At 44.9% G+C, this 27,905-nt stretch overlaps 1 protein-coding gene across 3 annotated transcripts in view; it reads right to left on the bottom strand.

Annotated features, from left to right (window-relative positions):
• Window positions 1–27,905, bottom strand: part of DVL1 (dishevelled segment polarity protein 1) — a 76,449-nt gene that overhangs the window by 14,390 nt on the left and 34,154 nt on the right. For 2 of the 3 annotated variants that reach the window (XM_084494956.1, XM_084494958.1), the window contains exons 3-11: window positions 25,755–25,876; window positions 20,554–20,666; window positions 10,315–10,453; window positions 4,814–4,907; window positions 3,719–3,788; window positions 2,740–2,879; window positions 2,328–2,404; window positions 1,775–1,842; window positions 12–161 (exon numbers count right to left, since the gene is read on the bottom strand). In XM_084494956.1, the coding sequence (XP_084351082.1) occupies window positions 12–161; window positions 1,775–1,842; window positions 2,328–2,404; window positions 2,740–2,879; window positions 3,719–3,788; window positions 4,814–4,907; window positions 10,315–10,453; window positions 20,554–20,666; window positions 25,755–25,876 (973 nt within the window). The remainder of the gene's footprint in view (window positions 1–11; window positions 162–1,774; window positions 1,843–2,327; window positions 2,405–2,739; window positions 2,880–3,718; window positions 3,789–4,813; window positions 4,908–10,314; window positions 10,454–20,553; window positions 20,667–25,754; window positions 25,877–27,905) is intronic. The other variant, XM_084494957.1, reaches the window with a different exon arrangement.

The raw sequence follows: 27,905 nt of genomic DNA, 5'->3' as shown, positions 1-27,905 counted from the left end.
GTGTGACTTACTTTCCGAATCGGGAATTGAGCTTGTTAGTGAGGAGCTGGTAGATGTGGTGATGCTCATGGAGGGGCTCATACCGTAACGGGGGTACGCTCCCGTCATGGCTGTGGTATGAGAGATCCACGCTGCAGGGTCAATTGGCCTCACTGGTTCAGCTGCAAAACAGGGGAAAAAAGGCAAATTGAATCAGATTTGCACTAAGCAGCACAATCCTAGTAAGAGCAAATGCTTTTTGAGAGCCCAAGTCCTTGCCATTCAGTTCTCACAACAGAGACAGCCCCAGCTGAAGGGAACAGAAAACATCTTGACAGCAGTGGAAGTTTCACCTAGGAATTGCTGCACCAGCCTCCCAGGACACAACCACGCTATGCTCCTGCAACTGCTGTATTTTTACATGCAGGAAATATTTTTACTTGTAGGAAAGAAGCTATCAGTCCACTCATAATATTTCACTGTTATTCTGCACGGTGAGAGATTCTCATTTTGCTATGATGTGAAACACTACCAAGTGTTCTGCCCCAGCAGACAAGAAGGTCTCTGCCTACTTCTAAGAGCTTTGGACCCAAAATAACCACTCAGAGAATTTTCTGTTGTAAGTGAAATAGAATGGTAACTTCAGAGCTCTGTTTGTGCAGAAATAAGGCATCATGGAATTCCTCTCTCAGTGTTTTCAGGAGCCATAATGAAATTTGCCAGGGCTAGAATAATCTTGCAAAATAAATAGAAAAGAGCATTCAAAGAGACTGGAATCAGAGAGGAATGAAAATTACACCCAGACCTTAAGAACATCCACAAAGCAAGACATTTTTAAAGCTGAGAACAGAACTGAATTTTCCCCTTATCCTGGATTACTTTTCTTCTAAATTACAGTAGCTGTTGTTCCATTGCCTTGTAAGATAATTCTTAAAACCAGAAATGATAAACAAGCTCTGCTTATGGCGAGTATTTCCTCAACATATCCCACACGTTAATGCAACCAGTTTAGCTTATTTGCCTTGGGTCACAATGGGTATATCTTCAATAAACAAAGGGCCAAGTGAAACACAAGCTCGCCCTGTAGCAAATCTGAAATATGTGATTTGTGGGTTTTTCTTTTGTTGATGCTGGTTTTCCTGAAGACTTCACCAAGGGAGTTCCTGTAGTCTGCAGGAGTCTGTTGTACTCTTTCAATAGATTATGCTATCCACAGCATCTCAGGAGTGGTAACAAGCTGGCTTCAGGATCTTGAGCACAGCACTCACCAGCAGGAGGCAGCTGTGTTTGTCACATGAGCACAGATCTTTTGCAACTCCTGAACTATTTATTAAATCAGAACTTTCCAATTAGATAATTTTCAAGAGTGTTTATGCATATTAGACAATGTTGTTTGCCTCAAATTTTGAAAATACTCCATTTATATTCTTTCTTACAAGTGCATGCATGACAAAATGAGGCTTTTTAACACCTAAGTATATTTTTCCTCTAAAACTTCTATCAATAAAAAGGTTAAGTTCAGACGGATACAGACACCAAAAGTTTAAGAGCTTGACCCAAAGCCACATGAATCAAAACAAAAACTCCCATGTATTCAGTGGCCACAGCAGTCTCAGAAAGCATATCTTAAACCTCTGCTTCCTAACACAAAAAGCAACCAAACAACATATCCAAACTTCAAATTAGAAGCAAGGAACTTGCAGGAAAAGGAAATCAGATGCTAAAATTGCTGCAAAATGTTCTAGAGCTTCCTGGCTCCACAGGAACTCAGCACGGAGCATAAATATGTACTCACCCCTGGGGATGGTGAAATAACTCCTGGGAGTAGGGTCCCAACATTTGGCTACCGTTAGGCTGATAGGTCTAGGAATAGAGAAAACAGGTAGGGGTGACTCTCAACTCTCCCAAAGAAGTTGTGACTACCACAGTGAATTCTCTCAAACAAACTTAGTCCCATCAGAGAGTTGTCAGGTACATTCTGAGAAGGCTTTTGAGATGCTTGTCAAAGGATTGTCAGCACAGACCAGTATCAGATCAGTTTCTGTTTTTCCATGTATCATGAGCGCTACGGGTGAAATCTGTCAAATGATCAGCTCCTGAGACATTAAAACTCTCATCATATAAACAAATGGTGCTACTGAAACCAGACAACTCCCATTTTGTGTTGGTTTTGGCTGGCACATTGAAACCAGTTTCATCTACCCATCACTTACACTGAGAAGTTCAGAGTTGAAATCAGCAGTCACATTGGCTGCTTATTCAGATCAAAACATTGATTTGTGAGGTTTGCCCAACACCAATAACTGTGTACGGAGTATAAGTAGCGAGAGATTTTGTAATATGCTCACCCTGGCTTGGAGACTATTTCCCGTAAAACCCGTACTGCATCGTCATTGCTCATGTTCTCAAAATTGACATCATTCACCTGAAAGGTTGCAAAAAGCAGAGGTCAGGCTTAGCAACAGGAACCCTAAAGACATGCTAGTTATTTGTTTCCAAATTTATTTGCCTTCTAACTGTTTCCATTCCCTTGAGCAGGTGCTTCACAGCAGAATCATCTGCTTCTCAGATGTTGCTTCTCAGAGAACATCAACTATCCAACAGGGTTCGCTAAGATTTATACATTTAAGTGGGAACAGTCTTTGCGACACATTTCTCTGAGCATGGATGAATTCTGGTTAACTAAACCCATGGTGGGATGACAGAGCTGAAGCCACCAACGTACAAGAGAGCAGCACATATTTCTGGACACAGACCAACCTGCAGAAGCATGTCTCCTGGTTCAATTCGGCCGTCTGCTGCCACAGCCCCTCCTTTCATAATAGAGCCAATGTATATGCCACCATCACCCCGGTCATTGCTTTGTCCTACAATGCTGATTCCCAGGAAGTTATACTTTTCTATACAGGCAAAAAGGGGAGGATGGGGGGAAGAAAAGCAAACAAGGTGACTGAAACAGTAGTGAAGAGCTAACACCAGGTTACTTCAGTCCTGAAAAATCAGTTCATTGCTTTCTCTCAACACAACAGCTGGGCTGCATTTGGTTTACAATACCTCAGTTTGCCCTACTGGGATAATTCTGCCTGGCATGTTCAGGGGAAGGTTGCTAAACCCATCATTTTTTCTTGCATGTTCAGGGAAAAGGTGCTAAACCCATCATTTTTTCTTACAAGACAAAAAGTGAAAAGTTACATTCAAAAAATTAGCAAGAGAAGCAACATTGAAAAGATGTGTCTACACCTAGGAATTAGGCAGCTGATCAGCATCAGGCAATGTTTTTCCACACCTCAGAGAGGAAGGAAAAATTTGGTGCTACTGAAGGGTGCTGAACTGACAGTCCTGCACTTTTCTACCTGGCTAAACAACGAAACTTGTGAGCTGCAGAAATGCAAACCTTCAGTGTTAGGAGCAAGAACAGAAGGGCGATATCTGACCCCTTACCATTCCTAGAAATAAAAGCAGAACTCCAAATCCTGGATCCGCATTTCCAGCTCCTTCCCTGGGCTTTTTGGGAAGAAAACTGATCTGCTTGTGCAAACAGCTCCCAATTATCCAGTACGGGACTAGGAACTCAGGCACAGTCAACAGTCAGCAACTCCCAGCTGCCATTCCCTTTAGTTCAGCTGGAGTTCTTTCAAATCAAGGAACTTTCTATGTGCTCCAAAGGCTACTACACCATGACAAAATACATCAGTATCACTTGAAATTTATCATAAAAAAACACTGCTCATCCTCTTACCCATGTTGAGTGTGACAGTGATGATATTTAGGGACATGGTAGAATCAGTGATGCTGCTGAACGAGGATGACTGCAAAATATAACAGAAAATTCTCAAGGTTTTAAATGGCTCAAAATAAGGCAATAAAAGTAACTACTGAGGACTAATTAATCAGGAACTGATTAATAGCATTCCATATGGAAGGCACCCAGAAACCTCTATGGACTCCTCAAAATTATTCTTCATTTAGAATCTGGAAGGAAAAAAAATCTGAACACAATCCACACTTTCTGCAAAGGGTTCTCTACAAAACACAGAACGCAAGTTCCTAGACTGAGGTTCCTCAGCTGAAATTCACGCTGAATCATTTCTGCATCCTGACTACACAACTGACAGGCAGACATTCAAACATTAAGTGCCCGCTGTAGTGTGAATTATTACGTCCATGGGCTCCTCCCTAAAGAGTGAGCAACACATGATCCTTCAGAGTGAGCAAGACAAATACCTCCTCCCCCCAAGAAAATACAAATGTGCTTATCTTGTTTTCTACCACACTTTTTCCTTATTACTACTCCAGTTCTAGCGATAAAATACATACTCGTTCTCTAATCTGTGAAGACTGCTATTTACAGGAGAATGAAACAACTACTTTAAGAACTATGTCGTGTGGATCACCCTTGTCCTGTTATCAGGGAACTAGCACAGGAAAGATTTGGCATTTCCCATAAACTTGGGTTTCTCCTTTCAGCAGGGTGCCAGGCTCAGCACTTTGTGCATCAGCCTAGGACAGGACCGCAGACACCTTTACATTAACCCCTCGCCCACACCAGCCAGAAGCAGAAGGAAGTTGTCCTGCACAGGATGGGCTTGGAAGAGACAACAAGCAACGTGACCACACCACAGTAAAAGGAGGAAGGGGGAGGAGAAAAAGACTTTGAACCTAGTGCTGCAGAATTTCAAACCTTAGAGATTTAGTCCAGGGCAGACTGGAGCCAAAGCGATTCTTTCCAGTGCCTTCAACTGGGCACAGCTCTGTTCTGAATCCCTTCCTAATTCACACTCTGCACTCAAAATCCTGGTTCACCTTCTTTGGAAAATGATGATGCCAGCCTTACCCTGTCAATCTGCCGCATCCTTTGTTTCCTCCTCCTGCGTTTATGCTTCCGTATGAGCCGCGACGAAGTGCTTTGCTCAGTGGAGCTACTCAACCTGAGGGAAATTCAGAGCAAATGTCAACTCTGTAAGGCTGAGCCATTTGCGATCCTCTGCCCCCTGCCAAAACCAGGCAGACTCCCACAAACACAGAAGAGATTAATAATTGAGACACCGACAGCTAGCTTACAAGGCACTGCTCTGCTTGCTGCTCAATTGCTGCTCAATCCCAGCATGTGCTGTATCTTAGCCTCTTCCTAGGAGCACAGAGAAGTTACCAGCTATCTAAACATGGATTAGGGAGTGTAATTTACCAGCTTTCTTCCTTCTGGCAGCAAGACTGAATGCAACGGGCATAAATCACCCTGATTTGACCACCCAAAGGACAGAGGTGGCCATCTTCTGCTACTTTAGTGGTGGTCCTGACTCCATGTCCTTCGTGTCTTTTTATCCCCCCAAGGTTTTTCAGATGTGTAGAGCCTAAATGGATCACATCCTACACATATATCCTTAAGCTCTCTCTCCCTGTGAGTTCGGCAAGTTAATTATTCTCATTTTATAGATAGTCGACTGAGGCACAGAACGAGATAAATGGATTTGCCCAAATTAATTCCAGAAGCCTGGAACAAAGCCTAGCTTTCAGAGGTGCACCACCACAGATCCCTCTCTCCCCTGTTTATTGTGTTAAGAATGGCAGAAGAGACAAAGTAATGCTCCACCACGAACCAAGATTAAAAAAATCCAACCCTACACAACGTAAGTAATTGAACTGGCACTGGCACAAAGAAAACAGTGCCAGTCTTTTTCCCCCTTTCCACGTCCCTGTCTTCAAAGCCCTAGCTGCATGCAGGAATGCTGCAACACCCCGAGCAAAACCCGATAGCAGCAACCTCACAAAGGAGCTTGCTGTCTTGAGACGACAACCCCAACACACTGGGAAACCCAGCCTGCATGAAGTAGGTATGTTTTAGTCAAACATGCTCAGCTGAGTGTTACAGGCTGCTTGGAGGGCGTGAATATCTTGACATTCCCTTTGAGTTCACAAAAGTATTTCAGGCATGTTAACCTCACACTCCTTTTTCCCCTCCCAGCAAGGCAAAATAATGTAAGGAGCCAAGAGGTGGGATTTTCAAAAGAGATCAAAGATTTGGTAATTCTCCATCCATGGAAACAGCTCACAGCACCTGGTTTCTAAGACCTACCCCTTTCAACAGGGAAAATAAAGAGGTCTCTCAGATGCTGGGCTCCCAAAATCAGACTTGTTCAATATTCACCACTGTTTTTGAAAGGACTGGCAAAGACTGACACAAAACCCTCTTATATTTTACTGTCAATATTCTCCCTCTTCCTATCTCCTCTCTGATTTTGTTCTCCTCCTCTTCTCTCCCAGGTCCTCTCATTATCAGTAGGATTCAGCTACAATTTTCCAGCACACACCAGTTATGGAGAACGTGAAGAAAGGCAACGCGCGCTGCCCTCATCCCAGTGAAGCTGCTTGCTCTTTGAGAAGGGCAGCAAAAACCAAAGAGTCACAAGGCTGGGGGAGCTTTGCTGCCTGAACACAAGCCAGGCACCAAGATGTCTTCAAAGGCTGTAAGGGAGATGGGAGTGCCAGCCCTCCACCGATTCGAGCATGAATTCAGTGCTCCCACCTGCAAACAAACCCTCTGCTCGCACTCTGTTCCCTCTGCAGACAGGAGCGTGAAAGCCCTGCTCTTTCCCCTAACACAGCAGGACTTGCCACTCGTTTCAGAAACAGCTGGGCTAGCTCGTAACAGAAAGGACAAAGCCATAAAATTTTATTTGTCCTTCTGGCTACTATAATCACGCTTCAGAGTCACTCACAGCAGCCTTGGCTGTTGTTGCTTACACACGTGTTTCGCCTACTGCTGTATCGTATTTTATGGGGTTTATCCCAGTGGGTGTCACCTAAAGAGTGTGCAGTACTGCCTGTCCCCAGCTTTGCCAAAACGGAACCCTCTCCTGCTTACTGTGGATAAAGAGAATTCATTAAAATTCATACACATCTTTTCATTTATTCAGTTTCTCATTACCGCGTCCCTGAAAGGGGTAATGCCTCTGGCTAACAGGGCCTATTGTAAAAAGCAATTTTCAGTTTGCAATTTCCATAGTGTAGAGAAGGAAAATGGAGAGAAAACCTGTACTGAAAGTCACACCTGCCCGCAGCAGGAGATCACAAAATTCACCCAGTGGCAAAGTTCTCCCTCTACTTTCCAGAGGATGAGTTTTATCCGGATAGCACGTTACGGAAATGAGGGATAGGAAGGGATAGGAACAGCAGAGCTTCAGCAAATGGTTCACTGAATAATTACTACAAACTGATGAGTGAAGAAGGACATACTTGAGCTTTTTGGGGAAAAAAAAAAAAAAGATGAAAAAAATCTGGAATCATAACCACCAATTTCCTCCTCTAGCTGGCCAAAACCCCAACTACACTTCTAACACAAAGGCTAATAAGTCCCGCAGGAAAGATTTAAAACAGAAAAAATGACTATTGCTTATGATTATTGAAAATAATTCCAAAGGAAGGCAAAAATGTAAAAAAATAACTTGTTCAAAAGTTTATCCACACAGCTTTAAAAGAACTAACGTTAATCTCTGAAATGAGAAATAAATGCAATCAATTTTTTTCACAGTTAATTCCATTAGTTACATTGAACTGAGAACACTAATTGCAAGTTGCTGACAATAATCCTCCTGCCTCGCACTTCACATTCGCTAGACATTTATTTGCTTAACAGAAGACAGAAATGGGACTGAAAAGTTTAAGCTCTCTACATCAATCTGTATTCAAAATACCACCCAGTGCCTGCAAATAAGACTAACATTCAATTACTGCATATTCTGACGACAAAGGAATTAAAATTATTGCAATCATGTTCCTTGGATGATTCCTTTCAAGAAGAAACATTTTGTTTCTTTTCCTACATCCCAAAAGAAAAGATTAATCAAAACACCCAGTTTCTGTTCCCACAATTAGAGAAGACAATTAAACTGCCACTGTACTTAGAGGATTTCTGACAAGAGATTTGCCTGTATTGTAAGTAGGATGTCTCATGCCATACAGGTAAAATGTGTCAAACAAATCTTGTTAAAAACAACTCAGCTTAAAAGTAGAAATTTAACAGAGAAGCAAGAGGAACGTGAAGAGCTGTATTGTCCTGTAATCTTTGTGAGTAAATTGACTCAGTGGAACAAAAAATTGTTCTTTCTCTCTGAGAAAACGAATGAGAGAATTGTTTAGGTTGGAGAGCACCTTCAGGATCATAAAGTCCAACCATCACCCTGAGTCCCATCACCAAAACATGTCCCTTAGTGCACGCAGGGCTTCTTGGACAAGAATTTAACCCACTCAGCTGCACTGCTCCAAGTTAAAAATAAAACATAACAACGACAAACACACACTATTAGAAAAGCATCCTCAAGCTTGTTGCTTCTATGGCATTAACATCCTTCACAGCTACCTTCTCTCAGTGACCTCCCCTGCGTACAGCCTCCTTTACAACGCAGGTCCTGACCCTAAAGTTCACCAGCTGTTAGTAAACAGACTTACCCCCTTCAACCTTGTTTCCCCAGGCCTCCGTGTCTCCAGCAGATCTGGAGCATGCCCGATTTTCTATTTGGCTGGATTTGCCTCTAAAGAAAACTTCTCCCTGCCAGCACAATCTCTCATCTGCTCGGGAACATCATCGGTGTAACACAACAGCATACCTCGGAGCATTCCATTTAGCTGCTCTTCCTGACTAGCTGGCCTGGCAGCTCTTCTGGGTGCCAAGAGCTTCTGCCCTAGCCTAGAAAGGAAAAGGCCTCCGCAGCAGCTTCGAAGAGTCTCCTTCTTCACAGGTCAGACGCAGGAAGCTTTTCGTTATTCATACAGACAGAAGGATTTAGCTGGGTCTAGGACGATGCAATTCAGTGGCCACCCTGACTGTGCTAACCCTGCCCTGCTGCATATCTTGCTGCCACGGAAATGATTAATTTATTGATAAAAAAGCAAAATCACCTGCAGGGCTGTTGTTGGTTTTGTGCTGTTTTGTGTTTTGCTTTTTTTTTTTTTTTTCAAAACAGGGGGAGTTAAAAGCCCTAAAGGCTTTGGGAAGGCTCTGAGTGCATTCACATTCATTACTGATCTTGCCAACCCTTTATGCATATAAATATCCACGTGAACTACAAAGCATGCAGATAACTGCCTTTCTGTGTCTTCAAGTGTTGGCAACTTCACCGTAACTACAAAATAAGTTCTGAAACCTAATTCTGAACCAAACCTTAAACATTCATTTAGTTACCCTTTCAACCCTTCGGAAACACCCACCCTTGGAGCAGAGGTTGAAGGAACTGCTGTTCCTCAACAGGTATTTAAGCTATGACTAAGTGCAAGACCAAGTAGATCCACCGAGTTCAATAAGCCACTCAGCTGTTTGTAAACAAGGCAAATGTTTAAATATCTCCAGGACTAGTTGCTCTTTGCTGTTTATTTCCCTTCTACCTAAAATTTAAGAATATCGTGTTGCACCTTTTTTGTTCATAGACATCTGTAGTTAAAGCCACCAGATCTGTAATCTGTTTGACAGCTCATAGAGATCTCTAAGGGGTTTTCATAGCCCACCTGGCTGAATGGGACGCTTTAACAACTCTAAGGACAGTGTTTAGAGAATGCTGTCACTGAGGCCAGGAAAATGAGCAACCTTAGTTTTGACTGATTTTGCATTTTTAAAAAGTTGTATTTTGGATCTGAGAAACGTATCGGCCCACAAACGTTTTAAAGAACAAAAGTATTCTTTAAAAATTAACAAGGATGTCTTAAAATGCGGAGGATTTTTCTTGGAAAAAAACAAGGAATAATTTGCCTCACTATTTGTCTGCATGAAAAGAAAAACTTAATTAAGAAGTCGTAAATATGTGGCATCACAACCTGCCTCTGCAATAGCATTAGCTTTGATGAATTCCTCTACAGCTCACAGATCTCAGACTATGCAATTATATAGGAATTCCTCTACATTTCTGCTTTAGTTCAGTGCATACTTATTCAGAATCCACGATGAAGGTATTTTGTTACAATACTCACATCATTATTTCACAAATAGGGAGACAGTTGCATATTGCTTTGATTTTAAAATGTAATCGTTCTTGCTATTAAAAAGAAAGAAAAGGAAGAACAGAACTTTTCTCTTAATTGGAACAGCACCTGTTGGCAGCTTGGATAGGGATCCCAGTAAGTTAGCTTTTTTTCTTGGAGCAGTGATTATATTCAACATGCTACTGATGAATTACCAGTCCTCAAATCATACCTAGCAGGAAAATAAAATTTAAAAATGGGAAAAAATACGTAATTCTTTTCATCTTGCCAGTCAGCATGTTCAGAAAGGCCCAGATACACGGTCTAGTGGCTGGGAAACAGACGCAAACAGTATTTAAGAGCTCAGTCACTATGGCAATGCCCTACCTGCTCGTGTTGTCATCATCATCGGAGTCAATGAAGCTGCTGGATTCCAGCTCACTACTCATCATGGTAGAAGAGCTGTCATAACCAGGAGGATGTTCGCGATGTCTGTCCAGTTTGGGATGGCCATTGATCCGAGGGACTGTGAAAAGGAAATAAATGGAGTGTTACCAGGCAAAGAGGAAGAGCAAGGAAGAAACGGCACTGCGAGTAGCACTGAAGTCATACTGTGAGTTGCAGCCAACTCTGCAGGAGGATCCTGATGCAGAAACCAAGCTCTTTGCAGCACCTGATTTCATTCAACTACCAGAAAACCTAGCACCCTGGCCTGCCTGCCTACCTCCCCTTTTCCTAACTTTTTCCTTTGCCTATGGCTCAGTTCGTGGGCATGCCATAAACAGATAAAGGCAGAAGTAGCAGGCACGAACGAGTACTCTAATAGTGCTAGAAAATGAATTAGATTGGCCTCGAGCACTTGATGTCAAAAGAAAGGTACACACAAAGATCCTGGAAAAGCAGCAGACAACACAATTTGAGCTTGGTATGAGCAGGCCAAGCAGCACAGAAACCATTCCACGTGCATATGGTACTTCAGAACAATTTCTTAGGCAGCATGCCTTTATTTATATTTGGCTTTGATCATTATCAGGCATGCAACCCAGAAAGAAAGTTGCCAGCATATTTGTAATTTTTGTCCACAAAACTATTCTCTACTGATGCAGCAGCGGGGTACTGGGGGCACCTCTGCTCATCAGCAGTTGTCTCAAGGGCCCACTGGAAATGGCCAGTGCTGTCTCCCCCATCACAGATGTCCAAACTAGGACATCCCTCAATGTGTCACATCTCACACCTCGTGGGTCACCGTAACAGGATTTTTTTTGTCCTTAACATAAGCAGATTGCTGCTGTATTGAATTTGCAATTCAGAGTGAATTGCCAAATACATCCAGTAGATGAAATTCTGTCTGTAAGTCAGATGATTTGCACAGGAGATTTGTTTTCCATGTTCCAAACCACTGGACACCTGCTGTCTGGTGTTTCACTATGAGTAAGAAGCTTCCGAACCCCAAATCTGAATTTATTTCCTGGTAGCATCCCCAAAAGACTATTCTCATGCTGTCTCTAAGCAAACTTTATTCAAAATTTAACTTTATATTTATGCCACTGAGGAATAAAGTAATTTAGCTGTCACCCAGCTCTGACTGCCTAGTACTGGGCTCGCATATAAGCTTTCTGACTGTATTGTATTGTTTTAATCACCATTTCTTCTAAGAAGTAAGAGCTGGAATAGAGCTCTTGGAGCTCTGACTTGTGTTCCTATCAGTCGGACTGGGACTGCTGATCCCATGTCTCATATGGAGACTCAAACACCTTCCTCATTCACTACCAGGCATATCATTTATCCCAGACACAAACGTGATCTGTTCGCACCACTATGAAGAATTCATGGTCCACACACTCATCAACATTCCACGCCTGTTAGTTCTCAAGGGGGAATTTTCATGCAGAATACAATTTTTGACCAGACAGAGTTTTTAACCAGCTGACTGCTGCCTCAAACACACTGTGCAAACACCCGAAGTGTTTTCCTTAGCACATCACCTTCCAGTGAATAGCAATACCTCTGTAGGGCAGTGTTGCTCTGCTAGATAACCTACATCTGGCAGTGAAAATATCGATCTTTCATTCTTTTGCTTTTCAACTAAAGTAACAGAGAAAATTTAAGGCAAGCAATACTTAGTGCGTAATGAGGATTTTCCAGCATCAAAAGAACAGTCATGAATACCAAGAGAGCCAGGGCGTGGAAATGGCATCCATGGGTATGTTCCCCTCAGCCTGCACATTTCCTGTGTCAGGCAAACAACACCGAAATTGCAGTCTGAAACAAGGCCATGGCCTGTGTATCGGGTATGTCTGAATGCCTGGCCGTCCCCAAAGGATGCACTATTAACTCTGAGGACTCACATGGCTGGAATGCTGAAAAGGTTGCCTCAAAATTCGCTCAGCAGTAAATGCCAGCACCAGTCCTGAGAGCCTCAGGCAACAGTGGTGCAAGGTCCCATTTCTGTGCAAAGGTTGTGCCCGAGAGGTCAAGGATGGAGGCAGTGCTGCAGCCTATGAATCCCAGGGAAGGCTCAAGTGCAGCAGGATCCAAATTCAAGAGACTGGGAAGCATCCATCTGGGGATCTTATCAATGCTGCAATACATTAATATGGACATAAACTCCCCAAACGTAGTAATAACCACCCAAACTTTCACGTTGTTTAGATCCAGTGTGCATTAGCTCATTTTTATACCGAGTTCCTCAGTTTCACCACACAAAATAAGGGCACTGGCTGCTTAGGAACTTCAGCTGAGCTGAATGTGAACACCTCCAGCAAAGACACACAGGGCTGTGCTGCTGGATAGCATCTGACTCGTTCCAGCAGTGTCAATCACATTCTTTGTGACATTCGCATTCTTTGACTGGATTTACAGAACAAGCACAGATAAAATGCAGTATGGTATTAATTTATGAAGATGGGACACTTAAAAGGATGGTCCTTGTAAGGGATATTGTGATTTTGTCACACACCTTTTTCACTGCCCTCTCCCTGGGCTCTTCTGCCAGCCCGTCTCACCAGGTGCTCCTCACAAGCCCAGGGAACTCAGACAAAGGTATGATGATGGTATTAGTGCTTGCTTCTAGCATCATTAATGGCAGAGAGGTTTAATACTACAGTGTTCTCAACATTCCTGTGTGGTCTTACTACACAGCACCTCAGATGCTAAATTTAAAACATATTTACCAAACTATTCCAAGGTTTTGATCCAAGCTTGTCAGAGAGTAAGAACTCACTAACTTCACCCGGGATGTTTTTGCCACACGATCAGACTCTCCTGGGGTCACAGACTGCTTTCTTCCTCAGGGAAGAACGAAGCAGTGCTTTTTAACAAGTCTCCACAAAGTTTAAATGCCTTGTATGGAATAACAAGTTGAAAGCATATCTTCTCTCCTGAGAAAAATCCCCATCTAACGTCAAAGCAATCTTCTTTCCCTTGTTTTTCCCTCAGACCGTGACCCGTCTACAGCAACACTCTCATCCTCCCCTCACCGTCAGAGCACTTCCTCCAGTTTTTGGGCAGCAGCAGCCCTGTTTCTGCCCTGCAGCTCCTAGCTCAGCCCTCAAGGCCCCTTGATGGCAGCCGCCTCTCACCCTCCCTTTAAGGGATCTCCCTCAGGGCAAGGGGCAGCATGGGCTCCGCCAGCCCAAGCCAAAGGTGGCTGCCAGCGGCAAAGCAGGCCGCGGGGGTGCTGCTGTGGTGGTGCCTGGGGTCACCTCAGCACCGTGCAGGCATTTATCGAGCGGTGGCCGGTTCAGAGGTCTGCTGGAAAACCATCCCTGGAGACAAAACGCCCCTGCAGGGGATGAATTCCTCTGGGGCTTGGGCAGGCTGCAGCTGCTCCTGGAGTAGCTTGTGACAAATTGCTTCTAGCAGAAGTGATTGTAGAATGACAGAATATCCCCAGCTGGAAGGGAGCCACAAGGAGCATCGAGTCCAACTCCTGGCTCCTCACAGGACCCCGCAAAAATCAAACCATGTGTCTGAGAGCACTGTCCAAACACTTCTTGAACTCTGGCAAGCTCAGGGCCATGACCACATCCCTGGGGAGCCAGCTTAAGTGTCCGACCACCCTCTGGGTGCAGAACCTTTCCCTAACCCCCAGCCTGACCCTCCCCTGTCCCAGCTCCAAGCTGTTCCCTCGGGTCCTGTCACAGTCCCCAGAGAGAAGAGCTCAGAGCCTGCCCCTCCGCTCCCCTCGTGAGGGAGCTGCAGGCCGCCATGAGGCCATTTCACACAGTCCTCACAAGCACCGGTACAAAGACAGTGAAAGGCACAGACAGGCTGCACTGGATGGATGAAGGTGGTAACATATGCATCTTGACTGCCTGCCATGACTGGATCTGAAATGTGATTTTGCTGCTGGCAGCAGGGCAGCACCTGAAGGGCAGCAGTCAGATCCGAACGCTGCATCAGCAGAAGCTCACTGGTACCTTCAAGTCCTTTCCAAACAGCAAAAGCAACAGCCAAAACTGCTAACAGAATGAGATGTTGAAGGACCTTCAATCCCTAATTTTTGGCTAAGGGAAGCAAGGTGTCAGTTCCCAATTATCTGCATGTGCAAACTCTTTCGTAGATGCCACATCCAGGCAGCCAAAACATGTCCCACTACAGAGGTTCAAAGGAAAGGCCTGTAACTAAACACAGTTTCCCTCCCTTTTCCCTGTTTAACACTTAAACTTCCTGTAGTGATTTCTTTTATCAAATATAAATTTACTATATTGGTAGTATGTTATTATAATTATTAAATACATTCATAATATAAACGTATACCTTTAAAAGCTTCTGATTAGCATCGTGTTGGCCTGCCTGGGTAAATTAAAACTTCAGTTCATGACTCGTCTCGTTATCATCTGCTATAAACCAAAAATAGAAGGGAATTGTTCTCTGAGCACCCTCCAAGGTTCACTCCCTTGCCTCCCTAAAAGCCAGTGCCCAGCTGGATGCAGCTGGAACTGGAAGGGGCGAACAGCTGCGATGTGCAGAGAAGGGCTTTTAGCCTCATTCTGCACATCTGAAGGGGCACTGAGAGTTGAGAACAACATCCACACTTCTAGATATTCAAACTAAAACACCCCTGGTTTTATTATTAGATCAGACGATTTCAGTGTACTGTTTACATTTTCCCATTTCCTTTTTCCAGCTCTATCTTCTCTGTTAAATGTTCAACAAAACAAAACAGAAGGGTTCGTCTTCACCTATTTCCTGTTTGACCTGCAATTTCTTGTATAGAGAAGCTCCTATACGCAGCTCCAATAGATGAAAGTGGCTTTAGCAGTATGCAAACACTTCAGTTTCAACATTTTACACCTCCCCAACAGCACCAGATAGTTTTGAATTCACAGGAAAGGTTTTCCTGAAATCTCTCTAGCTAATAAAAAAAATCCCTTTTCTATTTTTTTTTTTCTAATTTAGCTGTTTGGGGTGTGGGGGTCAGTTATACTTGAATAGCTACTTTCATGAACCACGATCGTGTGTTTTATTCACAAAGTACTCCCAGGTATCCACGCCCTTAGTCTAAACAAGACTCACTCTCTGCTCTGGTTCGATGCCTGTCCCACTAATAACCAGGGACTTTCTGCCCTGTTGACCCCCTGCTCCTGTTTCTTCATTAGGGGATGACAGAGTCCATTGAGACTGTCTGACAAAGGCCTTTCAATGTGTCACAGAGATTAGAATAAAGCATAGCCTAGGAGGTTAAAGTATGTCCTCCTTGACTTTTATCAACAGCAGAGATGGTCCTGCCTGAGGGACAAAAGCACATCAAAGTACAAAATCAAATAAGCTTTGAAAGCGGGAAACAGTGGAGCAGCATCTGCTCAAGGAAGCTGTAAAGAGGGCTCCGTAACCCTGCGAAGAACAAAGGTGAGAGTGTTTCAGGAGGAAGTCACAGCCAAGCTCGCAGTTAAGATAAAAAACAACAGAGCTTCCGATCCTCACCAATACAGAGAGTCTTTACCAATTATTAACATGAAACATGTTACCGCTTTGTTAACGAAGACTTGCAACCCCATCCGTGCAAAGTCTTTACGGAGAAACAACTTCTGAGAAATCCCTATTTTGTGCTAGCACCGTTCAAGTTCCCATTGCACCTGTTTGGTAGCTGCAGTCCTTTACCATGGTATGGTACATCCATACTATAGCAGGAACTGCTTCTCCTCCCCAACATTTGGGGATCCACACATCAGGAGCTTCCCAAAGCTCAGGTCCCTGCCCAGCATCTTTCAGCTGGCTGCACAGGAGTTCAGTTCACCACACAGCAAGCTCGGTGTTGAAACACCAGTGTCAACACTTGACATCTGCAGACTTGTCAAAAAAAAAATAAAAAATGAGCAGTAACTATAAAACATCCTCCGATGCCAAAGAAAATTTGTCCCTTAATTACCCCCATAATTAGAACTTTCATGGTCCCTTTTCCCACTCCTCGTCAGGAAATGGTTGGGGGGGCTTTGCTGCAATCAGCGAGGGGTCCCCAGAACATGTGCCAGACCTCCCATGTTCCTAATTAAGATCCTCACTCTCCTTTCACTTAATAGGACATTGTCAACTTTCCAAAGCAACACGGACTCTTGTTGTTTTAAGAGAGAAAGTGGAGCCCTGACATATTGACAGCTCAGCCCTTTCAGACTAATTTTATTTGAAGCTAATGCCAAGGATTGTTTTGCTACTAATTAATGTGAAAGGTGATCAGGAAAAGACATATTCCCAACTTGGACAACAGCTGCTTTGGATACAAAGTTGTCTCCAAAAAAAAAAATCATTTCTCTGCACATGTAGCCTCCACAGCTTAATCACCATTCTGCCTTAAAATATATATACATACATATATATAGACACACACAGGGTAACTTTGTCCATGCTCACCTGACAGAGCTCATCCTTCTCAGCTAGTTTGCATTATTAACCTCGTTAAGAATAGAACAGTAGGATCAGAGCTAAAACTCTTTCCTCTTGCACACCTGGGGAGAAACCTCATGCTTGAAAAATGAGAATAATACAGCAAATTAAAATGTAGGCAATTCACTGGGAAAAAAAATACACCTCTGCTTGCTGATCCTTCATTGTTTCCCCAGCCTTACTGAACACCCATGGATAAGTGTGTGCTCTGCATACACAACCTCATTAACCATTTGTGTTCCCATTAGCAGAGAAAAATTTATTAAAATTTACAGAAAAGGAGATGAACAAGTGGGTTTGCTACCAGTAACATGCCGAGGAAACTCAGCATCTACTCCTGACGGAGCTGCGCAGTGGATGGGGAATTGTTTGTTGTTCCCTTCACACCACTAACGAGCTCAGTTAGGAACACGACATGGGGCTGTAGCTGACAGCACTGTACATACGTCTTGGCTACTCTGCATAATTAATAGCCTTAGAACAAACCCATGAGTAATGCAGTGCCCCAGTGAAGATCACTCAACTCATCCTACCTCTCTATGAATTATTAGAGCTGTAATTTTGGTGTTACTTCAGCAAGCCTCTACAGGACGAGATCAAACAGCCAAACTGCATTTCCTTCTTTCTGCAGGGAAAGGAGGATTTACACTATTGCATAACGACAAGTGATGCATGCAGCTCCTGCCCCCGAAACTGGCCGTGAACCAGGTGTCACAGCCTTGCTGCCCCCCCTCCGCCTTTGTCCCCCTTTTCCTATCGCTGTTTTCCCATTTTACATCCAACTTGCTCCGTGCAAAGATGAAATGAAGGCTCACAAAAAGAACAACTCTGCTATTAATGACCTTTGTTATAACGAGGCCTTAAACTCCTTCTCCGTGATAAGGGTCTCCCACTTCTAATTTTATTGAAGTAGCAGTCAGGATACAAGTGCTGAACTATGCATTCTGGAGATGTGCTTTCAACTGAAAATAACACACTGGTTGGGTTTGCTTTTTAAATAAAATCTTATTACAACCACAGAAATATTATGGACATTAAAAATATATATTTCATGGGACCAAAACGATACAGTTGTCCTTGCTTCATGCATGCTAACAAAGCTCATATGGACAGCTTGCTTCAGATTAGAGGCTTAAATTGTTCTGAGAACAGGTAATGTTTGCATAACTGAGTGACATGTTCTTGCCTGAGCACTGCTTAGACTGACAGGAAAAGGAGGAAATTTTATCCCATTTGTAGCTAAAGGGAAAAGTATGCACTAGTTTCAGGCTGCTGGAAGCCACAAACTCCCGTGCCACAACAATGCCATAAAAGCAATCAAGATTATGGCCCTCCTGCCATCCAAAACCAGCTCTGCTGCCATAAATGTCCATGGTAGAACATGCATTAGCTTGAGCGGGATAAAAACCTAACATAAACTCCATACCATCAGTAAACCAGGCAGATTTTCCAATCCATCCGTCTCCTAAGGGGTTGGCAATGACCATTTAGTAACCAGTTAAGATCGCCCAAACCCTCTCAAGATGCAAGCCCCTATTTCAGCACGAATTATCACTGAATAAGTTGGTGTGAAATATGAGTCTTGCTAAAGAAGAGCATGGGTTGAAGTCCCAGCGTGCAGGTCTCACTGAGACCAAAAAGCACACACGTGGATTGAGGTGGAGCAGAAACTGCCCAGAGCCTCACAAACCCAGACAGGTTCCTTGCAGCTCCCCTCCACTCAGAGACCCACACAGGCAAACGAGATGTTGATTAAGTCCACGCGACGTTCCTTAGAGCAGGAGAAAGGAGCAGCATCTCCCAAAACCGAGCAGAGGAGGTGCATGATCTCTCAGCTGCCTCACCCAAAGCTGAAGTTTCAGCTGTAATAACACAGAGCCACCCACCGAAGCCAAAGGCAGCCTTCAACACGTGCTCTGGCCACATTAAGCTAGCAAGGGAGGGAGGGACACATACGAATGCAAAGGATAATGCACTTCAGACAGGTAGGCAGATGTGAAGACGAGCGTATTTTTAGCTCTGTGGTGAGCAGCCCTCGGGGCTTCGCGCTGCCATCCACCGAATGAGCACGGAAGAGCTGGAGCAGGAACGAAGGGCGAACAGCAACGTCAAGTGTAACTCAGCACCTTAAAGGATTAAGCCTCTACCAAAAGAAACCCTGCAGAGAGAGCAAGAAATTAACCGTAACAACTTCTAAGACAGCCTATAGCAAACGTGGCCAATGGTCTTGAGGTAAATTGACATAACCTTGATCCTACAATGGGATCACGTTCTGGAGAAACTTCAATATATTTTTTATATTTCCATATATTTCTGAGCATAACACACAGAAATCATAATGCACAGGAGGTCAAGACAAGAGCATCCTTGCATGGGGACGTTTGGCTGAGTCGCTTTCTTTTCAACGTCATGAGCTACAGAACCTACGAGATCAAAGTGTACAGGAATATATCCAAAAATCCTGCATTTTAGACAGACAGATAAAAAAGAAAAAAGAAAAGGAGGCAGACAACCTAGGGAGGATCCCAGCACTTTCCTTCTCTTCTTCTGGAATGCAGAATGAGGGAGAACAACCAGGGGTAGAGGGAAGAAAAAACGAGACCAAGAAGTCTGTCTGGCTACGCTTCCCTTTTATCAGGCTCACAAAGGCACTTCTAAGAAGAGTGGGAGGAAGCGAGAAAGGAGGCAGGCAACAAACCAATGTTCAAAAAAAATTCACCTTTTAACATTCTTCCAGTAACAAGCTTTTGCCACAACACTATGAAAAGATTCTCCCTCTTTTTGTGATTCCCACAGGAATCTGCAGTCAGTACCATGCAGGCAGCTCTCTGCTCCACCCACTGTTTGAGTAATTCTCATTCACCCGGAGTCACTTACAGGCTGCAAGGGTTAAAGGAGCAGAAAGACACCTGCTTCTAGCACACAGCACACAGGCGACTTCTGCTTTTCTAACTGGAGGCAAATACTTCAGTGGGTGGAGCTGTGAATAAAGGCTGTGATGGCATCTCTTGGGCCCAAGTATTCCATATTCTGGACCGTTTTAGACTCACTGGGTGGCATCTATTAATTCTTAATTAAGCCTGGAAATTCTTGTCTGGCAACAAATGAACAAACAAGCTTACTTTGATGTACAGACTAGAGGCAAGAGATGAAGTTCTGCAGTTTATGTGTGTGCTTTGGCTGCACATATGTTTAAAAAATGGATCTCCAGCCAATGTGCTGCAGTTATACAAGCAAAAACACTACTGCTGATCCAAGCCTCGAGAAATCGACAGAAATTATTTCTGAGGATTTGGGCTCAGATCTTGCAATTCTAAAATACTACGACTAAGACCCTCCAGCTCCCAACACATCGTACAGGTGCTGTGTTCTTCCTTTAAGTGAGCAAACCTGGATAAGGCTGTCAAGCCATGGCAGTATGCAGCTCAGCACCAGCTACATTGTTTTTCTTCTCCAGGCTAATTGTCTTCTAACACTACAGAAAGCTCTGTGTTATATTGTCAAAAAGAACCTCCCTGCCACTTTACTGCAGGTTATCCAGACCTCTTAGAAAATGCTGAACTTCAAAGTGTCTCAAAGCAATTACCACATTCTTCCATTACAATAATAATAATGGTCCCTGAAAGTATGCAGGAATGTATACACACTTCTCTTCTGCGGTACCCATGCAGAAGTAGTTGTTGATCTGAAAGCTTAACACACAAAAAGTAATGGAAAAGGGGAAAATGCTACAGGACTCACCATCCTCGTGCCCTTCTCTGTTCCTCCGTCGATGTCTGTCTCGCCGGTGGCTAATAACTGACTCTGTTCCTGTTTCGTTGTCCAGTCCATCCCGGCTGCTGGCAGCATTTGGGCTGTTAGAAAACACATAGGAAGAAAACAATGGAGTCATCTCTTTATTTCTTGTTTCTTTTTGATTTTTGTTTTTTGAAAAAACAGTTGCATTTGTGAGCATATTGGTTTAGAAGCCAGAAAACTGTTCTGAGGATCAGCTGCAGCCTGCCACAGGCCTGTTGCATGGCATTTCCACAGGAAAAAAAGCCTGCTGGTGGGCTAAGAAAAGGGATCATTTCAGCAGGCTTTGAGATGACAAGGACAAAACAGCTTTAGCTGCTGGTACTCTCGCAGGACATGGGAATTCAGCAGCCCCATCATGACAATTTTAGCATCACACACCTGCAGCATACCTGCCTAACAAGGACAAACCCACAACACTGTTTTTTGGAAGAAGAAGACTTGCCAATGTTAAAACTCAGCCTCCAAACCCCCCCAGGTTCCTACGCCTCTCTCAAATCCTCCCATGGGCTTTCCAAAGATCACAATCCAAGAAACACGTGGGAATATGCATGAACTCCTCCGGCAGAGGACATGATCTACCAGGGGCTTATTATTTTTTTTAAGCCAATCCTTGTGTTTCAGCACACTTCCTGAAGTGCTTGTTCACCTCAGCCAGGCTTGTTTCCCTGACCATAACCTGAGCTGCCCCTGTGGCTTGCTGTCAGCCAAAGGGCAGAAGCCTTACCTTACTGCAGCCACGTTTAATACTGAGCGCTGACCTTGAAGGCTCAAGTGTTGCAAGTCACGGCAAAGCTCGAAATAATTAAGTGTGTGTCTGTGAAACACTCAAAGAGACCCTGATCCTTTCCTCGTGTTCTCAGCTGTCTGAAAGCTCCACAGCTCTGCCAGTGCTGCAGAAAGCTTAACCTAACAAGTCCCTGTGAAGGGCCATTGGGATCTGACATAGGCTAATGCCCTGCTGTGAAGGATTTCTCTTCAAAAGTTGCTGTGGATGCTCATCCTCTCTCTCCTGCAAGCAGCACCCACCCAAAAGCAGTCCGTGATCACATCTGCCCTTCACGTCTGTAATTTACACCCGACAGGCCCTCCTTGTGCACACCCGCTGCCCAGGATCCAACCAACTGGCCCCATGGTTCTTTTTTTTGTGGAAGAGTTAAAAAAAAAAAACAGCCTTCCTAGCATACACCCCAAGAACTTGCAGCTTCTTTTCCCCCCGTCAGGTGGAGTGAGAACCCAGCCCTTCTGAACTCGGTTTCGAGAAACTGAGAAAGCAGGAACGTTGGCACCAAACGCAGAAGAGACTCCTGGAGCGTGTGAGCCCCAGCCAAGTGGGTATGGTGAGTCTCCAGGGCCTGACAGTGGCACCAGACAGAGGTTCCTGGTTCAGGTCCTGGCTCGCTGCCGGCTGCGATGTGTCAACCGAGTGACAGTCGAGATGAAAGATTAAGGGATTTGGGCAGCACGCTAATTCATTAAGAGCTTCTGTACTTCATTTTTGCTCTTAAGCATGAAACTAGAAGAGGTTAGGCAAGAGGCTTTCTTTCCCCCGAATTATTTGCTTGTATCTACAAATTGCAGCCTCATTGCTCAGGCACAGGAACGGTGTAAAGCACGCGGGGAACTCACATGAACCTTGGCGGCTTTCTTCACTGATGAAACCAGAGCACAGCACCTCTGAGACCTCGTACAAGGATGTTCTCACCAAGAAGCTGGCTGCTAGCACATCTTTCTGCTGCTATCCCTGCCCTCTTCCCTTTCAGCTCCACCAGAACATCACCGTGCTGACCAACAGTCTTTTATTTAAGGCTAATCCTGGGCATTTCCTTACTGCACACCCTGATGGCTGGGCAGGCACTGAGAGATCATCCAAGACAAGTGAACATCGGCTGGAACAGAGCAAGCACATGTGCACAGCGTTGCATCGAAGAGGATTGTTGAAAAGCCTTCTGCAACTGCACACCCACACGCTTGCCTTGTCTGAATGAGGTGTGCTGACATGCCCACCACAGCAGTTAGGAAATAGAGGCTGTTAGTCAAGAAGACGTTTGACTGCACGCTTTAAGCCCTGATGAGGCTACTGACATGTGAGCAGGTATGGAAGTGTTGTCACAAGTACCTCTGCATGTCTCCTGCCAGCAAAACTGAAAGGGAAAGGGGCTGACCGTTTCCTAAGGCAGTGTTGCACACAAAGAAGGGAGCTGGGAGCTGTGCTAGCCGGTCGGCGAGGCTCCCAGCCATCTCAGCAGCACCATCTCGTGACTACTGCTGTTACTATCCAGCCCTAAACCATTCCCCAGGCTAAACCCGCTTCCAGAAGGTGGTGTACAGCCTGACAAAGGGCCCGGAAAGAGCCTTGGTTTGTTTCTCTCTCATTGCCGAGTGAATTCAGTTCAATTCAATTTCCAAAACGCATGCCCAAGTGCTGGGGGCCGGGGGCAGTAAGGGAGCTCTGAGGTCACTGCTCAGCTCAGTCCTGCACCTCCAGCACTAACCCGGGAGCTGCCTCACCCATTCAGACCAACGCAGATTTGGCAACCGCTGAGCAGAAGTGGCGGAGCACGAAATACAGGCTGAGCTTCAGAACCCTCACCGGGGAGGGAAAAAGTAAATTTTCTTTGCATTGAAGCAATGCTGGAGCGAAGCATCAGCGCTGTCAGACAGCTTAGCTGAGATTACCTCTTCGCATCTGGTAATTATCTCGTTCCCTGGGATGGCTGTGCCTGCCTGCCTGTCTGCTCCATCCATTTCTTGTAGGCTTTGTAGACCAGGAACATTTTTGTTTGTACAGTTACACAACGCCTAGCTTGGTCGGGGCTTCTTATATAAATAAGGCCTCAGTCATCAGTGAAGAAGGAAGACAGGAGACGACAGATCTGCTGGGTTTAATTGCATTTAAAATCCCCTCAGGGATTTAGGAGCCAGGAAGGTGAGTCTCTCTCAGAAAGGAACGTGATAGGTGAACAAACAGCGATATTCAGGTTTGGGCCGTGCAAGCTACAGGGTTGCACTCATCATCTCTTACCAGGAAACGCTTTCCAAGCACACCGCATGCAGAAATGGCTCTAAACACACTATTGCAGAATCGCCACACCACAAGCCCAGGATCCAGCGTTTAGAAGAATGCTGAAGAATTGTGAGTAAGGAGTGAACTAGAGTTATGATGCAAGCTCTGGAAACCACGCTTTGCAATGAAAAACTTGAGCAGCTCAACTTAATTTATCCAAGAGAAACAAACCATTTCAAAATACGGTGAATTCATTATCACTTGGAATCTTTACATCTCGAATAGCTGTCTTTTTAGATGAAATGCTAATAGCTGAACAGAATGAAGTGGCTTCGTGCCAGATAACCGAGTGAGACACTCTGCCCTGTGCTATGGAAATAAGGTTAGAGCATCGTTAGCCTCATTTCTGGACTGAAAAAAAAAATCCCAAGAACAGAAAACACTGCAAAATGTTAAGAGATTCAAGTGGGAAGAGAAGAATCAAAAACAGTGTTGAGGGAGAACAAGTTTCTGACCAGAAGGCTGACCCACCAGCTGGATTCTGTCCTGCATTTTGAAACAAGAAAAGATGGAGGGGTGGAGGAGAGAGGAAGAAGGAAGGCGGTTCATTTGGGAACGAGAACATGAGCCAGGAAACACGACCTCCTGTGCTGCTACTCCTGACTCAGCACGACCTGTGTAAGTTACTTCACCTCTCTGAGGCCTCCCACGTTTGCTGTGTAACGTGCGAGTGCAGCAGGTGCACCACACCTCAGCTTAAACTTCTCCGCTCTGAAACACACAATTATTAGCAGTGGGGTTCTGCAAGCACACTCCCGTGCCTGACTTACAATATAACTATGTTTTTTTTACAAAAGATCTTGCAGTTTTTACCTTTAGGTACAGGTCAGGAAGACAAAGAACTACTTATGCTTGCAAGCCATGTGACTACGCTCACTGAAGCCTTCCCTGGCCAACACAAAGCAATTCCTGGACGCACGAGGGCAGTAAAACCCTTGCAAAAAGCCCGGTGTCAGGCAGGGTTTGTATTTCTTTCTTGTCAAGATTTCTCGTCCCCCATAGAAACCATTTATCTGCAAAAGACTCGCCGAGAACACTCAGGGCTCTTCCAGGCACAAGATATCTCAGAAAGCAGTGGAAACATGCGACGAGGGGCACATCAAGGCTGGGTTTCCTTCTCAAAACATGCGAACCACTGCCTCGCTAGCACCGGGGCTGTGCTCCCTGCATCAGCCCATCCTCCTGGCTGTTTGTTCATGTTAGCGATTCAGAGCGAAACGCAAGGTGCCAGCCAAGATTGGAAAATGCAGCAGATGTTAATCCCTACATCCTAGGGCTGCCTGACACTCTGATCCCCGCAGCAAAAAGGGCTCAAAAGAGAGCGTCAGCACTCACAGATGTGACGAGCACGAGAAACTCTGCCAAGCTGAAGCCCAGAGAGGCCCCAAAAGCTCAGTTTAGCTCAGCAAACGCCACTTTTTATGCCGCAGGAAAGACGGGGCAGATTTATTTACTATACATAGAGAAAGAGGGCTTCTGGACATTAGCGCCAAATTTACAACAGATGCACAAAAGCCTCAGAGAATACCACCATCTGGTTATCCGTGGAGAAAAAAAAATAAGCAGAGCTTTCTGGCAGCTAGCACAGGAGACAGGAAGGTTGGTTTCAGCTCTGATGTGGGCGCTCCAGCGCTGTACCAGCCCTTGCAGAAGCTTGAATATCCATCACTTCTACTCGCTGTGCATCAGCTCACGTTATTTTCTGTTGCTTGATTCCCAGTTCGAAGTTTCTCTCCACGTTCACCACGTTTTGAAATGATGGTAAGTGGTGAAATTCAGAACTTGGACTGCTTGAAGTCTAGCAATGTATAGGCTTGGTGTGTGTGAGGTTTAAGAACACAGAAGACACGTAGGATACACATTTCTTTCTAACACTGACAGATTCCTTTTTTTCCCCTCTCCCTTTTAACTCCTCAGCTCTAGCAAGCAGACTATTTTTCTAACAGTCCCAATAAATGGTAGTGTTAGAAAACCTGTACAAGGTCACCTTGCAGAGGGAAGGAGGAATGTGGGGAAGAGACAACCAGGAACTGCGTTTTTTGGTTTAAATAAGAGAAAAAAAAAGTCAACTTGCTCTTACTGGAAGGATGGAGGCCGGGAGTCTCCGATGCCACCTGTTCTCTCGATGGGAGGCGGGAGGTCTGCGTGGCTCTCGGTGCACTGCGAGCCTGTGTCAGAGTGGGAGCTTTCAGCCAGGACCAGCTGTCAGGAGAAAAAAAAAGAGAATTACCCACATTTGTATGAGTTTCTCCACTCCGACAGGTGTCGGCCACTGCTTTGCTGTGCGCTCTGCGATTATCTAAGAGAGGAGAGGAAGTGCTTAGTGCCTGCTTGCACAGATTCCTGCCAGTCTTTCACAAAATCAGGTTGCATTCAGCCTCAGCACGAGAACTCCATCAGCCAGGACACGCAGGGAACACCCCCAGAAGTTTCCTCCCCTCGGAACAAGCGAGCACTCGGGGCAGGGAGTGCACGTGTGCGTGTCGCTTGTCATTACAGCACGCTCGGAGTTTCCTAAGCTTGCAAATCGTCAGCATTCCTTGCAAAATGCACGCACGTTGCAATGCCGTGCTTTCAGCCTGGTTTTGTCCTGACAACAAATAAAAACCCAGACCCAAAACTTGACAGCACGATGCCCCAGTACTGCAACTTCCTCCACAAGGACCCTCAAATGGAGAAAAATTCAAAATTTGGTCTGGACCAAGCACCGTATCTCAGAGCTGCCCCCACCCCTATGAGGAATCTGCACTAAAAACAAAATCCACCCGTCTCAAGAGCCATGGGTGGACATGGCACATGAGAGGTTTTCTAGGCTCAGTCTCGCTTCCAATAAACGCAGGACAGCAAGGCCATCTCCATGCCTGTTGTGACATCTTTAATTAGCAGATAAATAGACGAGAGAAAGAAGAACGAGTCTGTCTCCCTATCCCCACCCTCCTCATTTGTAGCTCATAATAATACCCTGATTGACAGTGGCTCTTACATTTTAGTAAGACCTGACTCTATCCACTTCATTTATTATTTTTCTGATATTTTTTTTTTTTAAAAAAAGGACAGAGATGCTTTGTGTTGAAGGATCCTTTTACACGCCTGGGTGAAAGTGGCTTTCTGCATCAATTTTGTCAAAATCCTACTAACGCTGGAAAAAAATCCTAGACTTTGCTGTCCATATTTCAGTAAATTTCTGATAGGAAAACAGCATCTATGCCTCAGCTTCCTCTAGAAAGGCAGGACACTATCAGTGTTGCAAAATGTAGATCAGAAGAATTAACCTGCATAAACGCAATCTGAACCCTGGGGCAGAAGGACCAAACACTGCAGAAAGCATCGACGCAGAAAACCCACCAAGGTGTGCCGGTCGTAGATTCCTTGTAATTGCTCTCTGCAAACAAAATGTGGTAATTCTGTTCCACTTCTAACTCAGCTTCACCTCCTAGAAGCGTAGCTCCTTTGTTGTTATTACAACCCTAACGAGCTGTCCTCTCCTACCCAAATGGTGAGGGCAGATGCCCAACACGAGGGTTTGGCCTGAAGTGAAAGCAGAACTCCCCCACCTGGGAGACTCAGTACTTGAAATTTTGGGATGAAAATGAGTGTTGCATTAAGATGGGCACCCTGTGTAAGGAAGACTGCCGAGGACTGTCCAGGCCTCAAACAGGAGGGCAAGGAGGCAGTGAGGACGGGGAAGCAGCGCTGGTGGTACCTCTGCACCGGGACAGATGGAGGCTGAAGGAAGCAACTTGTTCACCTCGCTCAGGAGGAATCCTAAAATCAAATGCAGACTGCACATCCTCATCTAGTTCCTTCTGTCGATGTATGTTAAATGTTTTGGTAAGAATGGGGGGAAAAACCCTGCAAAGCAGAAGGGAAGCTAAAAGCGATTTGTTTGTTCGTTCTCAGCCCGCACCCCTCGCTGTCCACAGCCACCAGAACCAGCCCTGAACTCGTGGCCTGGAGGTGGGAAGGTTCCCATCCAATTACCGTCCCCTGAGCCACCTCATCCCTTTGCTGAGCCGCTCTAAACAATATGATTATAAGGCCTTTAATTAAGTAAATGCTCAAGGACCGATGCAGATCATTACCTTTGACTACGAGGCAGCGAGGTCTGGGCTTCCCTCCCTTTTTAGCCACGAAGAGCTAGCCCTGTGCGAGGGATTCCGGTTGTGATCAGTTCATTTATCAAAGATTGATTATAGACAGATGCTAGCTGTTAAAGGAGGGGATGGAGGAG

Source organism: Aythya ferina (genome assembly GCF_964211825.1).
Source record: "Aythya ferina genome assembly, chromosome: 21".
Taxonomy (NCBI): domain Eukaryota; kingdom Metazoa; phylum Chordata; class Aves; order Anseriformes; family Anatidae; genus Aythya; species Aythya ferina.
This window is presented reverse-complemented; position numbering and strand designations above follow the sequence as displayed.